At 38.5% G+C, this 16,616-nt stretch overlaps 1 protein-coding gene across 2 annotated transcripts in view; it reads left to right on the top strand.

Annotated features, from left to right (window-relative positions):
• Nucleotides 1–16,616, top strand: part of ACSL3 (acyl-CoA synthetase long chain family member 3) — a 44,786-nt gene that overhangs the window by 14,635 nt on the left and 13,535 nt on the right. For both annotated transcript variants that reach the window (XM_084891391.1, XM_084891392.1), the window contains 8 exons: nt 1,347–1,764; nt 9,243–9,420; nt 11,095–11,204; nt 12,045–12,183; nt 13,917–14,067; nt 14,277–14,400; nt 14,632–14,703; nt 15,878–16,017. In XM_084891391.1, the coding sequence (XP_084747517.1) occupies nt 1,387–1,764; nt 9,243–9,420; nt 11,095–11,204; nt 12,045–12,183; nt 13,917–14,067; nt 14,277–14,400; nt 14,632–14,703; nt 15,878–16,017 (1,292 nt within the window). In that variant the 5' untranslated portion in view covers nt 1,347–1,386. The remainder of the gene's footprint in view (nt 1–1,346; nt 1,765–9,242; nt 9,421–11,094; nt 11,205–12,044; nt 12,184–13,916; nt 14,068–14,276; nt 14,401–14,631; nt 14,704–15,877; nt 16,018–16,616) is intronic.

Here is a 16,616-nt window from a genome sequence, read left to right as displayed (position 1 = left end):
CCTGGATTCCTAAAGTGCGTCTGTTCTTGCAGCTCTGATGCCAGGAAATGGCAGGACCTTTGTTTTCATTGTGCCATTTTCCTTTACAGAAACCTTCAGTGGTTCCCCATGCACATGGCAAAACCCCGGGTTCTCTGGACTCATTCTAAGTACTGCTCACTGCATCGTCAGGGAACAGCTCCGCGTGATGAGCAGAGCTTTGGTCAGTTGGGAGTCTTGGCTTCTTACCAGCTGTGCGTGGGCAGATTTGGAGGTGTCCTTGTCTTGTAAAACTGCGGAGTTAGACTTAATTTTTTAAGCATCATGTCCTTTTGTTCTTTGAACATATTTATTGTAATAGCTGTTCTAATGTTTTGTCTGCAAAAATCAGACATTTGGGCCCTCTGAAGAACGATTTGTTGCCTGCTTTCCCCATATGTGTATATGGATCACACTTTCTTTATTTGCATGCCTTGTAACTTTGACTTAATCTGGCTAATTTACATGCTTTATAGCAATTTTGAATTCTGATTCCCTCCCCTTTTTTACAGCTTCTTGTGGTGGAGTTTGCTTGTTTATTTGTTTAATAACTTGGCTGGCCTATTTCAGAGAAGTTGATCTTTTCTATAGTGTGCATCCTGTTGCTCTGCAGAGGACACAGCCGATCCTGGGTACTACATAGTGTATTTATTACCTCTCCTAATGACTATGTAGGATTCATGAGGAAAGGCTAAGACTTTTGTTCACTGTTGCATTCCTTGTACTTAGAGTAGTGTCTCAATAAATCTGATGAATGCAGTGTATAAAATGACCAAAGTTTATTGCTTTCTTGCTCCACATTTTAAACTGTCTAAATTGGAAAGTATCTAGAACCAACCACTTTGGGAAGTGAATTTCATATTTGCTAACTCCAGTTGCTTTTTACTGTCTAGAGTGAGAGAGTGGGAGCAGAGACTAACAGGAGTTCCTCTGGGCCAGGAGAGGAGGTTATGAGGAATATGCAAAGTGCTGCCATCCTCAATGTAACGACAGGAAATGGGTTCAGTTTTGGTCTCATTCATTTGTAGGTCTTCTAGTTTGCTCCCTCCTCGCCACTGGGAAATGTTTGTGGATACTTGGGGTTAGTTTGGAAAAGCTGCCTTTCCTTCAGGATGGTGTGAAGACTTTTCTGTGGTAACTCCATTGTTAGTAGATACAATACAGACGAGGCTCACAGATATCAAACATGGGTAGGACTTGACTGCGGTCAGTGCACTAGCAGCTGATTGATGGGGGTGAAAAAATCTTCACTTGCCTATCTAATAAGAATTTTTCTTTAAAGTTATTTAAAATGATTTTGAACTAATTTTTTTTTCTCTTCCTTCTAGATTCTTACGGAAATCTGTTACTTCTACATTTTGAACACTTATGAATAACCACGAATCTTCAAAGCCATCAACCATGAAGCTAAAGCAGACCATCCACCCCATTCTTTTATGTTTAATACATTTTATCATATCACTTTATACTATTTTAACATACATTCCATATTATTTTTTGTCTGAGTTAAGACAACAAAAATCAAAACAAATTAAAGCAAAGCCTGTAAATTCAAAACCCGAGTCTGCATACAGATCTGTTAACAGTATGGATGGCTTGGCCTCAGTATTATACCCTGGCTGTGATACACTAGATAAAGTTTTTATGTATGCCAAAAACAAATTTAAGGACAAAAGACTCTTGGGAACACGTGAAGTTTTAAATGAGGAAGATGAAATACAACCAAATGGAAAAGTTTTTAAAAAGGTAAGGTGATCTTTTGTTGCCTTTGATTTTCTATGCACAAGATGAACTTTCAGAAGTGGTGGCAAGGGACAAGCCTGGCCTACTTCTATCGCAATTTGCTGACATGACAGGAGAGATAGGGTAGGAAGGGGGCTAGACTGTTCTAACCTCTTTGTAATCGCCAGCACCGATTTGTCCTGAATTTTCATAAAGGCATTAAGAACTCTTTTTTTTTTTTTTTTTTTTAAATATATTTTATTGATATTTCACAGAGAGGAGGAAGGGAGAGAGAGAGAGAGCTAGAAACGTCAATGAGAGAGAAACATCCACCAGCTGCCTCTTGCACACCCCCTACCGGGGATGTGCCTGCAACCTAGGTACATGCCTTTGACCGGAATCGAACCCGGGACCTTTCAGTCTGCAGACCGACGCTCTACCACTGAGCCAAACCGGTTTCGGCAAGGCATTAAGAACTCTTGCTGGTGTGGGGCACTTGTCTACCAAGGTTTGGGATAAAATGTCTAGGGCAGTTTTGGGTATGAAACCCCAAACTCCTGGCAGTTCCAGAAGCACCTCTGTGTGCTTGAGATTGCTCTAAGTCATTGTTTCCCAAACTTTTGACATATGTGTACCCTTTTTATAATTTTCGTAATGCTGAGTACCCCTCGTCAAAAGAAAAAAAAATGGATGTATTAGGCGCAGCTAAGCACGGTGCAGTGCATATCCCCACCAAACCCTTCCCGTACCCCTGGGGGTACGCGTACCACACTTTGGGAAGCACTGCCCTAAGTTTTAGGGTGGCACCTGCTGACTGTGATTTGAATGTAGCTTCCATTGGACACTTATCATATCTTGTGGTAGTTGCATGGATTTTAAGAATTTCTTTTCACAAATACAGAAGAACCTGCCATTATTGATTTGAAGCAGGGGATAAGACATCCTAGAGGCAGTATAACATAGGGGTTAAGAATCTGGACTCTAGATCCAGAGTACAGGTTTAAATCTCAGCTTTTGTACTTACTAGCTAGGTATATGACTTTGGAAGAGTTATTTAGCAAATTTGCCTCAGTTTCTTTGTTTGTAATATGGAGATAATGATCATGGCTGGTATTTATTAGCATTTCTTTGAAGCAAGGCTGTTGTAAGAGCTTTACATATATCAATCTAGGTGAAACTTACAATAGCTCTATGAGTTAGTGTTATCAGACTTTCTTTAGATGACAACAGGGATGCATAGATAGATTGAGTAACCTACCCACAGACATTACAGCTAGCAAGGGGTGAAGCTAGAATTGGAACCCAGGCTGTCTTGCTTTATTTGCGATTCATCAAACTTTTTCAGAAGTCTTGAAATAAACTCTGGTACAGAAATCCTATTTTCTTGTTTGAGATTAGGGTCATTAGAAAGTGAATTAATATTTAGGTTTTGTGGATAATAGATGAGGCTGATATTTTCTGTTAGCCTTCCTCAGTGGGAAAGGGTGCTGTGCTAAGGCTGCTTTCTGTCGGTCTGAGTGGCAGCTGTGGGCAGGTCTGCAGACTGGACAGTGGGTGTTCCCACTGCACGTTAAACAAGGTAGGCTTTTTTCTCCCTCTTGGTCTCATATGCACCCATTGTATTGCAGCAGGAACAGTGAAAAGGGGACCGTTTGCAGCTGATGTAAGAGTGGGGTTGTGCAGGCCATGTGGCTTCTACGCGGGGCATTTGCCAGCAGGGAGTGCAGATGTATCTTTTGAGGAAGTGTGTCTTCATTTCATAGTTTCCATATTTGAAGACAATCTTTAATTAGGAGAAGGGAGCTAATGAGGTAGCAATATCTAAATGTTTCCTCTCCGTTTTGAGGGGTTGAGCTTTGGGAATTAATCCTAGAGTATATCTGATATGTTTGAGGCAAAGATACTCAAACCTTTATTTCCAATTAATGATCAGAAGCTTTGTTTCCATTTTATCCTTAAAGTATTTGAGCTACAAGTGGGGAGGTAAGGGAAGAACATAGGCAGTGTGATGATTCTGCTCTAACTTTGCCCACAATGAGGTGGGCATCAGCGTCATCAGACAGGCCTCTTTCTTGGGGCACAAGTAGAAAGACAGAAGCAAAGAAGCAGAGGCTTCGCAAGCTCTTTCAGGACTGTTGTCTTACATTTTAAATGTCATACGGTTTTATGAGACTGTCACACAGCTAAACATCTGGGATGTGTCAGCATCTCCTGAGTGCAGACTCCCTAGCACCAAGTACTTTGTTCCAGCATCTTTTGAAATGAACAGTGAAACTGTTAGATCTCCAGAACACCTCTAAAGTATGTGTACCTGAAATAGAACAAAGTCACAAAGAATAACAGAATAGAGTACAAGGCTGGTTCACACATGGTGATCTAACCACCACCACCACCTCATTTTTTTTCTTGTATTTTATACACATTAGAGAGAAGAAAATAAGGAATTATATAATCAGTGTGCTTACAGAGAGATTTCACTATGACATCCCCTCTAATTTACCCAAAAAGATAATAGAAGTCCTTATTTTTGTTTTTGGGGATTGACTTTGCTTTCTTTTCCTCATCCTCAGTGCCTACTTTTGTCTCATTTCTTGCTGCAGTCACTTTTTTTACCTTGTTTACATAGTGCATGATACTCATTTTCTGAGTTATAGGACATTAACATCGTAATTAATCTATGCAGTGGCCAGGGTTTGTGGTTTGGTTATTACTAGTACATTACTCTCCTAGACCAGAACTCTTAGTTCATCGTTTCATACTTGTTTCCCTCTATCAGCCCCTTTGTTAAAGGTACCACCCAAACCAAATGGCTCAAGGGGAAAAAAAGCAGAAGTGTGATCCTCCCCCTTTATATTTCTCCCCTCTCTTTAAAACTTGGCTTGTGCTTAAGTTCAGGAACATATGAGATTAGATATTTGATAATGCTAATAATGAGACTCTTATCTCAAAAGAAAACAAAAATAAATCATTCTTATCCCTATTTTGATCCACTCACAGAGCTGCTGAGGCAGTCTTCTGTGAGCAGCTCACCTTTCCTCTACCCAGTCACATCCCAGCTCTCTTCTCTAGTGCAGGCAAAGCAGTGTGATTTAGCACTTGGGTCCTGGGAGAGGCTGCCTGGATCAGATTCTCATCCTGTTACTAATAGCTGGGTGATTTTGAGATTTATATTATCTCTGTGCCTCAATCCTCTGCTATGTAAAATAGCAATAATAATAGTAACTATGTCTAGAGTTACTGTAAGAGTTGAGTAAGCCAATTCAGCCCAGGAACATGACTTGCTTCATAGCCAGGTGCAAACATTTTACACTTTAACCAAATGTCTATGAAGCATTTTCCAGTGCCTCATCACATTTGGTCCTCACAGAAGCCCTGGAGTAGGTAGATAGGAGACTCGGTGGAATCTTATTTTCATTAGCTGGAAAATGGAGATTTAAAAAGTTTAGAAACTGGACCTGACTGAAAAGTAAGAAATGATTTCAGATTTTCTCACTGCGCAGAATATAGTCAAATACAGTTAAATATTTTACCCTTTGTTCTTCCTGTGCAATCTACAATAATAATTTGCTTCATGTTACTGCTGTGTTCCTGACAATCACCTGAAAGAGAAATTGGGGTGCTTCATTGGGCTGGAAAAAGTTGAACTAAATTAGAAAGCAGGTCTAATTAAGCAAGTTTATTTTATATATATATATAAAAGGCTAAGTTGACTAGTGCATGTGTGATATACATATAAAGCTCTCGCTGGTGCCAATCGCATGTGTGTTTTGATCTGTCATTGTCGATTGAGAATTTGGTTGACACTTCTATTACAGAGAAAGGGTGAATAGCGATATTAAAATATTTCTTCTAATTAATTTTCTTTATTTTTTTTAAAATATATTTTATTGATTTTGTACAGAGAGGAAGGGAGAGAGATAGAGAGTTAGAAACATCGATGAGAGAGAGTCATCGATCAGCTGCCTCTTGCACATCCCCACCAGGGATATGCTCGCAACCAAGGTACATGCCCTTGACCGGAATCGAACCCGGGACCCTTCAGTCCCCAAGCCGACGCTCTTATCTATTAAGCCAAACCGGTCTTGGCTCTTCTAATTAATTTTCTTTTAATGTGCATGAATTCGTGTACCAGGCCTTTAGTTTGTTTATAATGATCTTTATTTGCAGAGAGAAAGGTTAAATGAAGCCAGCTGTACTTTGCTAAGGAGGCAGGAAAGTACATAATTTTGAAACATTTCTTTTCTAAATGGTTATAGTAAAAAAAAAAAGTCCTGGTGACTATTGGGGTTAGGCTCTCAGTGACCCAGAACTTGATCTTAATAGACTGTCTCATTCTTCAAGGTTCTGAATGGTTATTTCAAGGTCCTGAATGGTTATTTATAGAATGTTCTGTATGTTATCTTCATTTATTTTTATTGTTTTCTTTTGAGATAAGGGAAACTCATTATTAGCATTATCAAACATCTAACCTCATATGTTCCTGAACAAAGTAAATTAAGTTCTTCCAGGCAGTGCTAGTGTGAATGATAACATTGATATTTACACTGTGTATATCATAACTGTCATGGAATAAAAATCCAGCCAATTAAATGTGAGGGAGGGAAGTTACTATATGGATAATCTTAATCCTCCCCTTAAGTTTAGAAGAGGGACAGACCCAGGGAGTGTGTGCCCTTGAATTCTGTGCCCCAGGCGCCGTGCCTTATCCTAGTTCCCGCCCTGGCCCAGCCAGTTTGAAGGACAGAAAGAACAAAGTTGTATTTACGGGAAGGGAGTCAGGGAGGAGGGCTGGAAATGAGCACAGGGAAGCCTGCACTGCTAGGTCCCTTAGGGCCTTTAGACCAGGTAAGGTTTTGGACTACATTCCTACCAGATAGGGGAAACTCTGTGGAGGACTAAACAGAGCAATAAGCTGATTTATATATTTAAAAAACAATAACACTAATGACTGTAGTGAGAATGGGCTGTAGAGGAATAAGAATGGAAGCGGGTTGCTTAGTTGGGATTCATTAGTTCAGGGGGAGAGATGGACTAGGGGTGGTCAGGAATGGACGTAGAAATTTGGGAAGCTCTTCGTAGCACAGTCCTTGTGAGTTTGGCTTTTGTCAGGGACACTGCAGCCATTGTAACACCTGGGGGACAGATGGGTGAAGGTTATTGAACTTGGTGGTAGGTAGTTAAGGGAGTTTCTGTTTAATTTCTAATTTCTCAGTGAAGTATCATCACCTGGAAGTGGAGAGGGGTGGCAGAGGATGAGAAAATGAAGATGCTAGGGAAGTGGTGAGATCTATGATTCTGGATTAGCAGTTGTCAGAAGTATAGGCAAGGAATAAATAAATTTAATGTCAGGCTGGGCTCACCATAGGGACAAAATTAGGGTTAGAAACTGTTCCAGCACAAGTCAGGTAAAATTATGAGGTCCTCTAAATGTCACATTTATGGGAAAGGTGACTACTGGAAGATTCAGTGTTTTAAAGAATTAAATGAAAGTCAGATTTTGTTATACTTGCATTAAACTCATGATTTGATTTCTTTGCCACAAGATGGCACCATCATATGGCTTTTCTTATTTGGACTATATATGTGACTAGAGGCCCAGTGCATGAATTCCTCAGCCTGGTGTGCGGGATTGGGCTGAAACCGGCTCTCTGACATCCCCTGCAGGGTCCCGGATTGAGAGAGGGCACAGGCCAGGTTGAGGGACCCCACCAGTGCATGAATGGGGCTAGGGAGGGATGAAGGAGGTTAGCCAGCCGGGGAGGGACCTCGGGATGGCTCCAGGGCATGTCTGGCCCATCTCGCTCAGTCCCGATTGGCTGGACCCCAGCAGCAAGCTAACCTACCGGTTGGAGTATCTGCTCCCTGTTGATCAGAGCAACTGCTCTACCCATTTACTGTCTGCCCCCTGGTGGTCAGTGCACGTCATAGCGTGCGGTTGAGTGGCCTTAGCATATCATTAGCATATTATGCTTTGATTGGTTGAAGGGATAACTGGACACTTAGCATATTAGGCTTTTATTATACAGGATGCCTTTTTGGAATATATATATTCTCTGACACTTAAACACTAGACATTTAGATTCTTGAATCTGGGAGTAGCTAGGAGGTAGCTCATGCTTATCTTTAGAGTGTAAAATTCTTAATTGCAATCCAGTTCCTGCATGTTTTGGCCCAATCTCATCTGTCTTTTCACCCCCACAGAGCTCCTTTTGAAGTTTTGGAGCTCCCCATGCTGCACATGTTGTGGGGGTGAAGAGCAAGGTGAGAGTTTGGGACCACTAACATTACATAAGTATTTTAAACACAGTGTGTTATCCATCAAAATAACGATTTCTTAAGTTTATTATGGAATAGGACACTAGAGGGCAGCATTTATCCTTTTTCAATTTTTATCTCCATCTTATTTATGAAAATCTCTTTAAATGTTGTATGCATTTTTGAAAATGAATATGGTTTGATGGTTTTCAGGTGTGTGACATATTGATGACAAAGCCATATTTGAGAACTATATTTTTTGCAGTGAAAGGAGCTTTTAATTTAAATCAGTTTGCATGTAGTTGGGGATTTATAGTGTGATCTAACCTAAAGATAAAAACTAGATTTAAAAGGAGATTGTAACTAATGTAGGCTCAATGTTACCTGAACTTCTGGAAAGCACAGATGAAATATTGAATGTCTGGCAGTGCCAGTGAGCATTCTGGTCCAAACCTGTTCACTTCGCTTATCCAGTGTCAAATACAGCCATTCAAATTGAACCATCATAAACATTTTTCTTAGCCTGGGTCTGGCCAGTTTTCTTTTTGTGTATTGTATTTTACCATCTGATATTGAATCCAGGAATTCATAAGTAAAGAGAAAGTAAAATTTTGGTGTCAGTAATGTTTGATACTAGGCTAAATTTTAAATTATTAGCCAAATCCTTTAAGTAAATAAAATCTATAAGTGAATTATTAGTATATGACCCTTGAGCCACAAATGTGAGTTTAAGATCCTGTCAAACCCTGAATATTTTTGAAAACAAAAAACACCACCACCTCCCCACAAAAAAATAGTTAAAGATTTAGCATAAAATTTGAATTGTTGCCAAAACCGGTTTGGCTCAATGGATAGAGCGTCGGCTTGGGGACTGAAAGGTCCCGGGTTCGATTCCGGTCAAGGGCATGTACCTTGGTTGCGGGCATATCCGCAGTAGGGGGTATGCAAGAGGCAGCTGATCGATGACTCTCTCTCATTGATGTTTCTCTCTATCTCTCTCCCTTCCTCTCTGTACAAAATCAATAAAATATATTTAAAAAAAAATTTGAATTGTTATAGAAGATATCACAAAATAGCTAATTTTCAAAACAGATTTTTCACTTGAAACTTTTTGTTAAAAAATAGCTTAATTACATGCAAGCATAACTTTCTGACTTGTCAAAATTTGGAACACATCCTGGCTTTCTAGAAACTAATGTTTTGGTTATATTGAAAGCTATTTGTATGGTTTTTGTTTGTTTTACCAGGTTATTCTTGGACACTATAATTGGCTCTCCTATGAAGATGTCTACATTAGAGCTTTGAATTTTGGAAATGGCTTACAGGTGTTGGGTCAGAAACCAAAGACCAACATTGCTATCTTCTGTGAAACCAGGGCCGAGTGGATGATTGCTGCACAGGCGTGCTTTATGTATAACTTTCAGCGTACGTGGGCTTTCTTTTTCTTGTCTTCTGGAAGAGTGGACCTACATTATTGTGGGAGAGATATACTGACTTTTATTATAAATATTTCACTCATACGAGTAAAATTTTGATGTTATTTTTCACCTTGCATTCAGTCGGTGGAGAATTTGTTACTAAAATTACTGTTCTATTTTTGGGAAAAGGAACTAGTTGTGGAATAATTGGTGCAGTCACTATAGTAAGTGGACTTGAATCTACTAATAGGGGACTGTCTGGGTATAATGAGCCATGCCTATACACTGCTATCATCTCAAGATTTCCCCTTTGAAGGGGGCATCATTTTGTTAGGCCACTTCTATCAGAGGTAGAAGTTTCCCTTTACTTACTATGCTCAAATCCAGGTGCTAGGCTAAACAATAGATAATTTTTATATTGTGTTTGAGTAGTATTCATGATGCCTCAGTCTGTGAGGTAGTCTTGGAAGCTTAAGTGAGAGTTCTTGGTGCCAAAATGTGATATTAAGTATGGACATCATCTTATCCTTTAGATCAGGATTGGGGAATGTCTGGCCTGCTGGCCATATCAGGCCTGAGAAATCATTTGGTCTGGTCCTGCCAAGGTATTAGGGGTGAGTTAATTAAATGGCTAAACAAATATAGCAGACTAATTTTTAAGTTGATAATTTTGTATGGCCCTGAGAATGATGTTAAAACTATCCAAATGGCCCCTGGAAGGAAAAAGATTCCTCACCCCCCTGTTGTAGATAAAACAGAAAAGGTACTTTTACTAGATTTCTTACTATAAAGGCCTTCACTATTTTTTCCTTTTTAAATTGTTACACCTTTTTATTTTCACAGGTTTAGGTTTATAAAGTGTTTCTTTTGAGAAGCTTGAAAATAATCATTTCTTGAAGTCACATTAAGTCTTTATTGAGTTACCGTATTTTCCGGCGTATAAGACGACCCTCTAATTTTACAGTTAAAACATAGGTTTAGGCCTATATTCGCTGTATAAGACTACCCCCCACTTTAAAGAAAAGACTTACTTTGCCGTCAAGATCTGCAGGTAATTTTTGTGCAATTTTGGTCTTTTGCCCCCGATTTTCGGTTGACTTTTTTTCGTTTCAAAGGTCGTCTTATACGCTGGAAAATACGGGTAAGCAGAAAGTAATGAAAAATCCACCATATTATTTAATTTCAATATTTTAAAGAATGTTTTTCTTTAGATTTTTCTGCTTTGGGATAAGCAGTACTGACACTTGTTCATGCTATTACTGTAACATGTAATAAGTTAAATCTGACAGTATGTTATCTTAATTGGTATATATATTTTTTTCATATTTTAGTACCAAGTAGTTAACATCTGAGATTTGACATTTTACAAGTCAGATATGATTACTTCCCAATATCACAGTCCCATAGTAACATCTATAGGTGAAACAAAATAAAACTAAATAGTCTTAAATTTTAAAATATTGAAAACTTTGGGGGAAATTAGGATAGGCTAAGTAGGCATAATGTTAATTAGCATACTAAGAATTTTGGAAAACATTACGGTTAGATAATAAACTATGGACCTAATGATGGAGGGTTCAGTATGCTCCCTTCTGATTTATGTACACTTTCAAAGGCTTTACCTACGTTTAGTATACCCTTGAAATGTTCATGTATTGACTTGCCCTTCTTTTCCCTATAGTTGTTACATTGTATGCGACACTAGGAGGTCCAGCAATTGTTCATGGACTAAATGAAACAGAGGTGACCAACATCATTACTAGTAAAGAACTCTTGCAAACAAAGTTGAAGGTGAGGACTGGAGTTGTTTTAATATTTGCCCGATACTTTTGAATTTTCAGTGTCATGAGCTCTATTGTTGATGTTTAGTTCTTTTATGATCTTTAAAATCCTTATTATCTTTATAAACTTACAGGAATATAATTTTATTCCTTTAGTAAAGAACAAGTGGATTTCATATATACTTATAACTAGTGCAAGAGAGTTAAAAATTTTTTAATATTCCCATATCTAAGGTGGAGTTTATAAACCTTTTCTTTATTGTGCTCATCTATTTTCTAGTTTATTTTTAATTAAATTTTAATTTTGAAGTACTATTTTTAAACTGATAATTTTATTTCTGAAGCATTGAGTTATTATGAGTTTTGAGAGTTTTTTAAAGGGAAAAGAGAGACTTTATTAAAAGTACAGGAAAAATGGGTTTAATTTCTAGATAACTCCCCATTAAAAAATAATTTCTGATTAAAAAAATATGCAAGTTTATAAGTGAGTGCCATTCTTTCCCCTTCCTCTGCATCTGTTAGCCTCTTATTACATAAGGGGATTGGCTCCCCTGCAGCTTAGGCTGCCTGTGTTTACCTGCCTGTTTTGTGAGGAAGTAACTTTGTCAATCAGGGTTTTACCAAAGAGCAGAGATACCAGTAAATCTGGTGCTCAAGAATAGTGATTTAAATTTCAGACCAATATTTCTCCACCTGAAAAAGGGGTATTCCTACTACCCCCCTGTATTTTGAGGCAAGAAGTTAATAATTCATTGAATATGGTAAACTGCTTTCCTTGTGATCTGGACCACTTGCTAAGCTAATACTTCATGAAGAATAATGAACATGGTGAATACTTGTGTGTTTCCAGGATATAGTTTCTTTAGCTCCACGCCTGCGGCACATCATCACTGTCGATGGTAAGCCGCCTACCTGGTCCGAGTTCCCCAAGGGCGTCATCGTGCACACCATGGCCGCAGTGCAGGCTCTGGGAGCCAAGACGAGCACGGGTATGTCGCAGCTCCTGTCCCGTCTGTGTGCTCTGCAGGGACCCCGCTTTCCAGAATAATTTCTAGATGGTTTCTCTGGGATTAAGATCACTCTGGGTATACTTCCATCTATTCTTTCAAGAAAGGTGTAAGGGAAAATGCAAGCAGTAATCTAGTTCTAAAAATAATATTTATTTGAATTTAGTTTTAAACACGTTTTACTTTGTATAATTTTTCCGTTTCCTTTTTCTGGTAATTTTAGATGGTTTAAAGTTAGTTTTATAAATAATGCATTAAACGTGACCTCTGTGGAACAATTATTTGTGAGTATTAAAAGATTGCTAAACCCAGATCCCTCCTTTTACTCTGTTCCAACTGTACCTCTTCCAGAGGGGACATCTTTTTATCCTCCAACTAGCACACCTAGGCACAGTGACTCCAGGATTTCCTTCTCTCAAATAGGTGTCAAGGGGACCATTGCCTTAGCAGATGTCACCTCAGAGAGGAAGTTCCAAGAAGTGGGATGAAGATGTGGATGTAGATTAGGGAGTGAGGACCTGAATGAGAACAATTGTTGAAAAATGTGTCTGCAGGCAAGAGAGGAAGGGTTCACTTGGGAACATGTTGAAATTTTCCCCCTGCTTACTTAGGAATTCCACAGATCATTAACTAAGGCACCCACAATCCACTTCTCTTGGTCTACCCTGTCACCTCTGTAGGATGTTGGCTGCTGTCCTTAGATTTGTCAAATGGAGGACATTGTCCTTAATCCAGAATTCTGAGTGTAGCCAAGTTAACTTACCACTGCGAAGCAGAGAACATTTTTAGCAAATGTCTAGGTACCCTTGTTCTCCCAACCCTAATTTTTAGTTTCATATATGGAATAGCCTTTTATGTTCCTACCTCCTTCCTTGCCTTTCTTAAGTTAGCCACATAGCAGCTAAAGCGATCCTTGTCCAGGATGATGACAAAGCAACATTGCTTTCCCCCCAAGTGAAATCCCAAGTCCTAGCGTAGCCGTGAAGGCTCGGCCCGGCTGCCGCTTCCCTTCCTTCCTGCTACTTTTCTCTTGCTCGTTCCTCCCCACCACACTTCCTACTGCTCTGTACTTATTATGCCAAGTACATTCGTATCTCGGGGCCTTTGTACCTGCTTATTTTCTACTTGAAACAATCTCCCACTCTCACGGTTTTCCTGGCTCTTTCTCACTTTTTTTTTTTTTAACGTTTTATTATTTTTTTAAAACATTTTAACATACATTTTATGATTTTTCAGAGAGGAAGGGAGAGGGATAGAAAGTTAGAAACATCGATCTTCTGCCTCCTGCACACCTCTTACTGGGGATGTGCCCACAACCAAGGTACATGCTCTTGACCAGAATCGAACCTGGGACCTTTCAGTCCGCAGGCTGATGTCTATCCACTGAGCCAAACCGGTTCCAGCTCTTTCTCTTTCTTCAGGTCTTTACTAAAATATTAATCCCAGAAAGGCCTCTCCTGACTTTTTTTTTTTTAATCTAAATGACTTTACTTCTCTTGCTTTATTTTTCTTCACAGCTTTTATTATATGATAGATTTATATGTTAGTCTATACCAACAGACTATATGTTTCTTACATGCCGGGACTTGATCTGTGAGATTACAATGAATAATTGTTGAATTGAGTTAATAAACACATTATTATGGGGGGGGGGAATCAGTGTTTTGGCTAGATTTCTTAGAAGTGTCTTGTGTATGTGTTTTTCTCCGATACAGAAAACAAACCTCAGAGCGCACCGGCACCCTCAGATATTGCAGTAATCATGTACACAAGCGGGTCCACAGGACTTCCCAAGGGGGTCATGATCTCCCATAGCAACATCATTGCTGGCATCACGGGGATGGCAGAAAGGATTCCACGCCTGGGGTATGTCTTAGCGAGGAAATGCGGGGAAGCCAGTGTTTATGTCTGTTACAGTAAGCCTCCCTGGCTCTCCTCTCACACAACACCACATGTAGAGTCAAATTGATGCCCTGAGGGCCTTCCCATGTGCCTTCTCCAGCTTGCTCCCACTGAGGTCCCTTTCAGAGAGAGCGCACCTGACCGTTTCTTCTTCCATCTCCCTTTTCTTTCAGAGAGGAAGATGTTTACATTGGCTATTTGCCTCTGGCCCACGTGTTAGAATTGAGTGCGGAGCTTGTCTGTCTTTCTCACGGGTGTCGCATTGGTTACTCTTCGCCACAAACGTTAGCAGATCAGGTAAATTAAGTGTCTGTGACTTGAGATACAAAAATATCAGTCATTTTTAACACATTGTCCCCGACAGTTTGGCACTATATTGTGAAGATGACAATTCATTTTAAATAAGCACTTGCTTTTTAGATTATAAGTAAGTTAAAATGATGAATTTATAATATGTTTTTAATCTAAGTATTTCATTGAATTTTAAAATAAGAATTACTACATATAAATCATTTTCTCTCTCTATAGTCTTCAAAAATAAAAAAAGGAAGCAAAGGGGATACGTCCATCTTGAAGCCAACACTGATGGCAGCCGTTCCGGTAAGAACTGACCACTAATTAGTATTGAGTTCTCAAGAAGTGTCACCAGGTACAGACATAAATGCCAGTGGGAAAGATACTGTGGCTGAGGAGGTCATGTAGGGTTTACCCTCATTGATTTTTTGTATTACTTGAAGCTCTATAGATATAGTCCGTCTTTATTATCATATCAGTGCCTTTCTCTAGATAGCTTCTTGTTCAAATTCTTTTAATAAGGTTTGTTTGCTATTTGTAGAAACCTGAAGCTCAGCAGGAGATAGGAGATAGGAGAGAAGAGTTAAGATCACCTCCTTTTAAGCAAGTAGTGTAATTACCTCTTGGGTCCTCAGGAAAGTCTGGCCTAGACACCAAAAAAAAATGGCTGAGAAGTTGGTGCCACTTTGAATGGGAGGGGCCTGAAAATAAGGTTAATGAAATTGAGACACAATGATTTTTCTCTCTGTATGTAAGTCTTATGTGGCTTTCTGATTTTGTTTAAAAGTGTTGGGAATTATGATCAGATATCTGAATGCTTATGTCTAAGTATAATTACATAGTTATTCCAAAATCAAACAAATGACCGGCGATTTTGGAATTTCTTAAGGATATTGTTTTCTTAGTACTATCTTGCATTAAATTTTCAGTTCATGTAAAAATTCAATATAATTTGAAATTGTAGAGGAAAAACTATTTAAAGTCATTAAAGCATATTTCATAGTAGTAATAGGCCTAGCAAGCAAAATATAGCGCAGACAAGGAAAATTTCCTGGGTGCAGCATTGGAAGACAAAACCAGCCAAAATGACCCACGGTCCTCTTGAGAGCAAAGAATGTATTCTTTAACTAAAATCATTTCATATAGTTGTTTATTTACTTAATGAGTTCAGTTTTTAGTTGAGAATAAATGAGATGAAAAAAAGCAATATAAAAAATCAGTAATGATATATTGCTGCCCAAATGCCTTTTCTCTTTTTACTACTAATGAACATCTACTTAAATGTTTGCTATTAAAAGTTACTTTCACAGAAATCTCATTTTTAAACTAATTTTGGCCATATCTTAAAAATGTGTTCCTGATGGGATATATCTTTTGAAATATCTCCATATTGACATAACTATTAATTTAATGTGAAGATTTTTAATATGTGTAAGGCACCCGATAACATCATTAACTGTATTAATTTTTATATGTCTAGGAAATCATGGATCGAATCTATAAAAATGTCATGAATAAAGTAAATGAAATGAGTAGTTTTCAACGTAATCTGTTTATTCTGGCCTATAATTATAAAATGGAGCAGATTTCCAGAGGGCGAAGTACCCCCCTGTGTGACAGGTAAGGAAAGGTTTTCCCTCGGGATCATTGAGTTGCTTTGTTCAGATCAATAACCCTGTCAATTGAAGTAGTGGTAAGAAATAAATTTATTTTAAAAAGTAAGAGCGATACTTTTGGTGTGGTTCAGTGGTTGAGCGTTGATCTATGAACTAGGAAGTCATAGTTTGATTCCTGGCCTGGGCACATGCCCTTGTTGTGGGCTGAATCCTAAGTGTGAGATGTATAGGAGGCAGCTGATCATTGATATTCTCCCTTATCATTAAAGTTTCTTATCTCTTTCTCCCTCTCCCTTCCTTTCCTAAATAAATAAAAACATATTTAAAAAAAATAAGAAGGAATCTTGAAAAATTCCATCTTGCATACGAATATGAGCAATTAAAATATTGCCATTTTATTTGACAAAAATTTCCACTTACTCTATTTAATAATGTGCTTATATTTTATATGGACACGAATGTGATTTGAATTATTTTATTATTTGTCTTTGTTTTTAAGTTTATTTCAATCCTATCTAATAAAAGAGTAATATGCAAATTGACCATCAATCCAAGACACAGATGGCCATCCCCATGTGTTCAAAGATGGCTGCCCTCATGTGG

The sequence above is a fragment of the Pipistrellus hanaki genome (genome assembly GCF_964339955.1).
Source record: "Pipistrellus hanaki genome assembly, chromosome: 8".
Classification (NCBI taxonomy): domain Eukaryota; kingdom Metazoa; phylum Chordata; class Mammalia; order Chiroptera; family Vespertilionidae; genus Pipistrellus; species Pipistrellus hanaki.
Note: the sequence above shows the minus strand (reverse complement) of the source record. Positions and strands in the feature narration are given on the sequence as shown.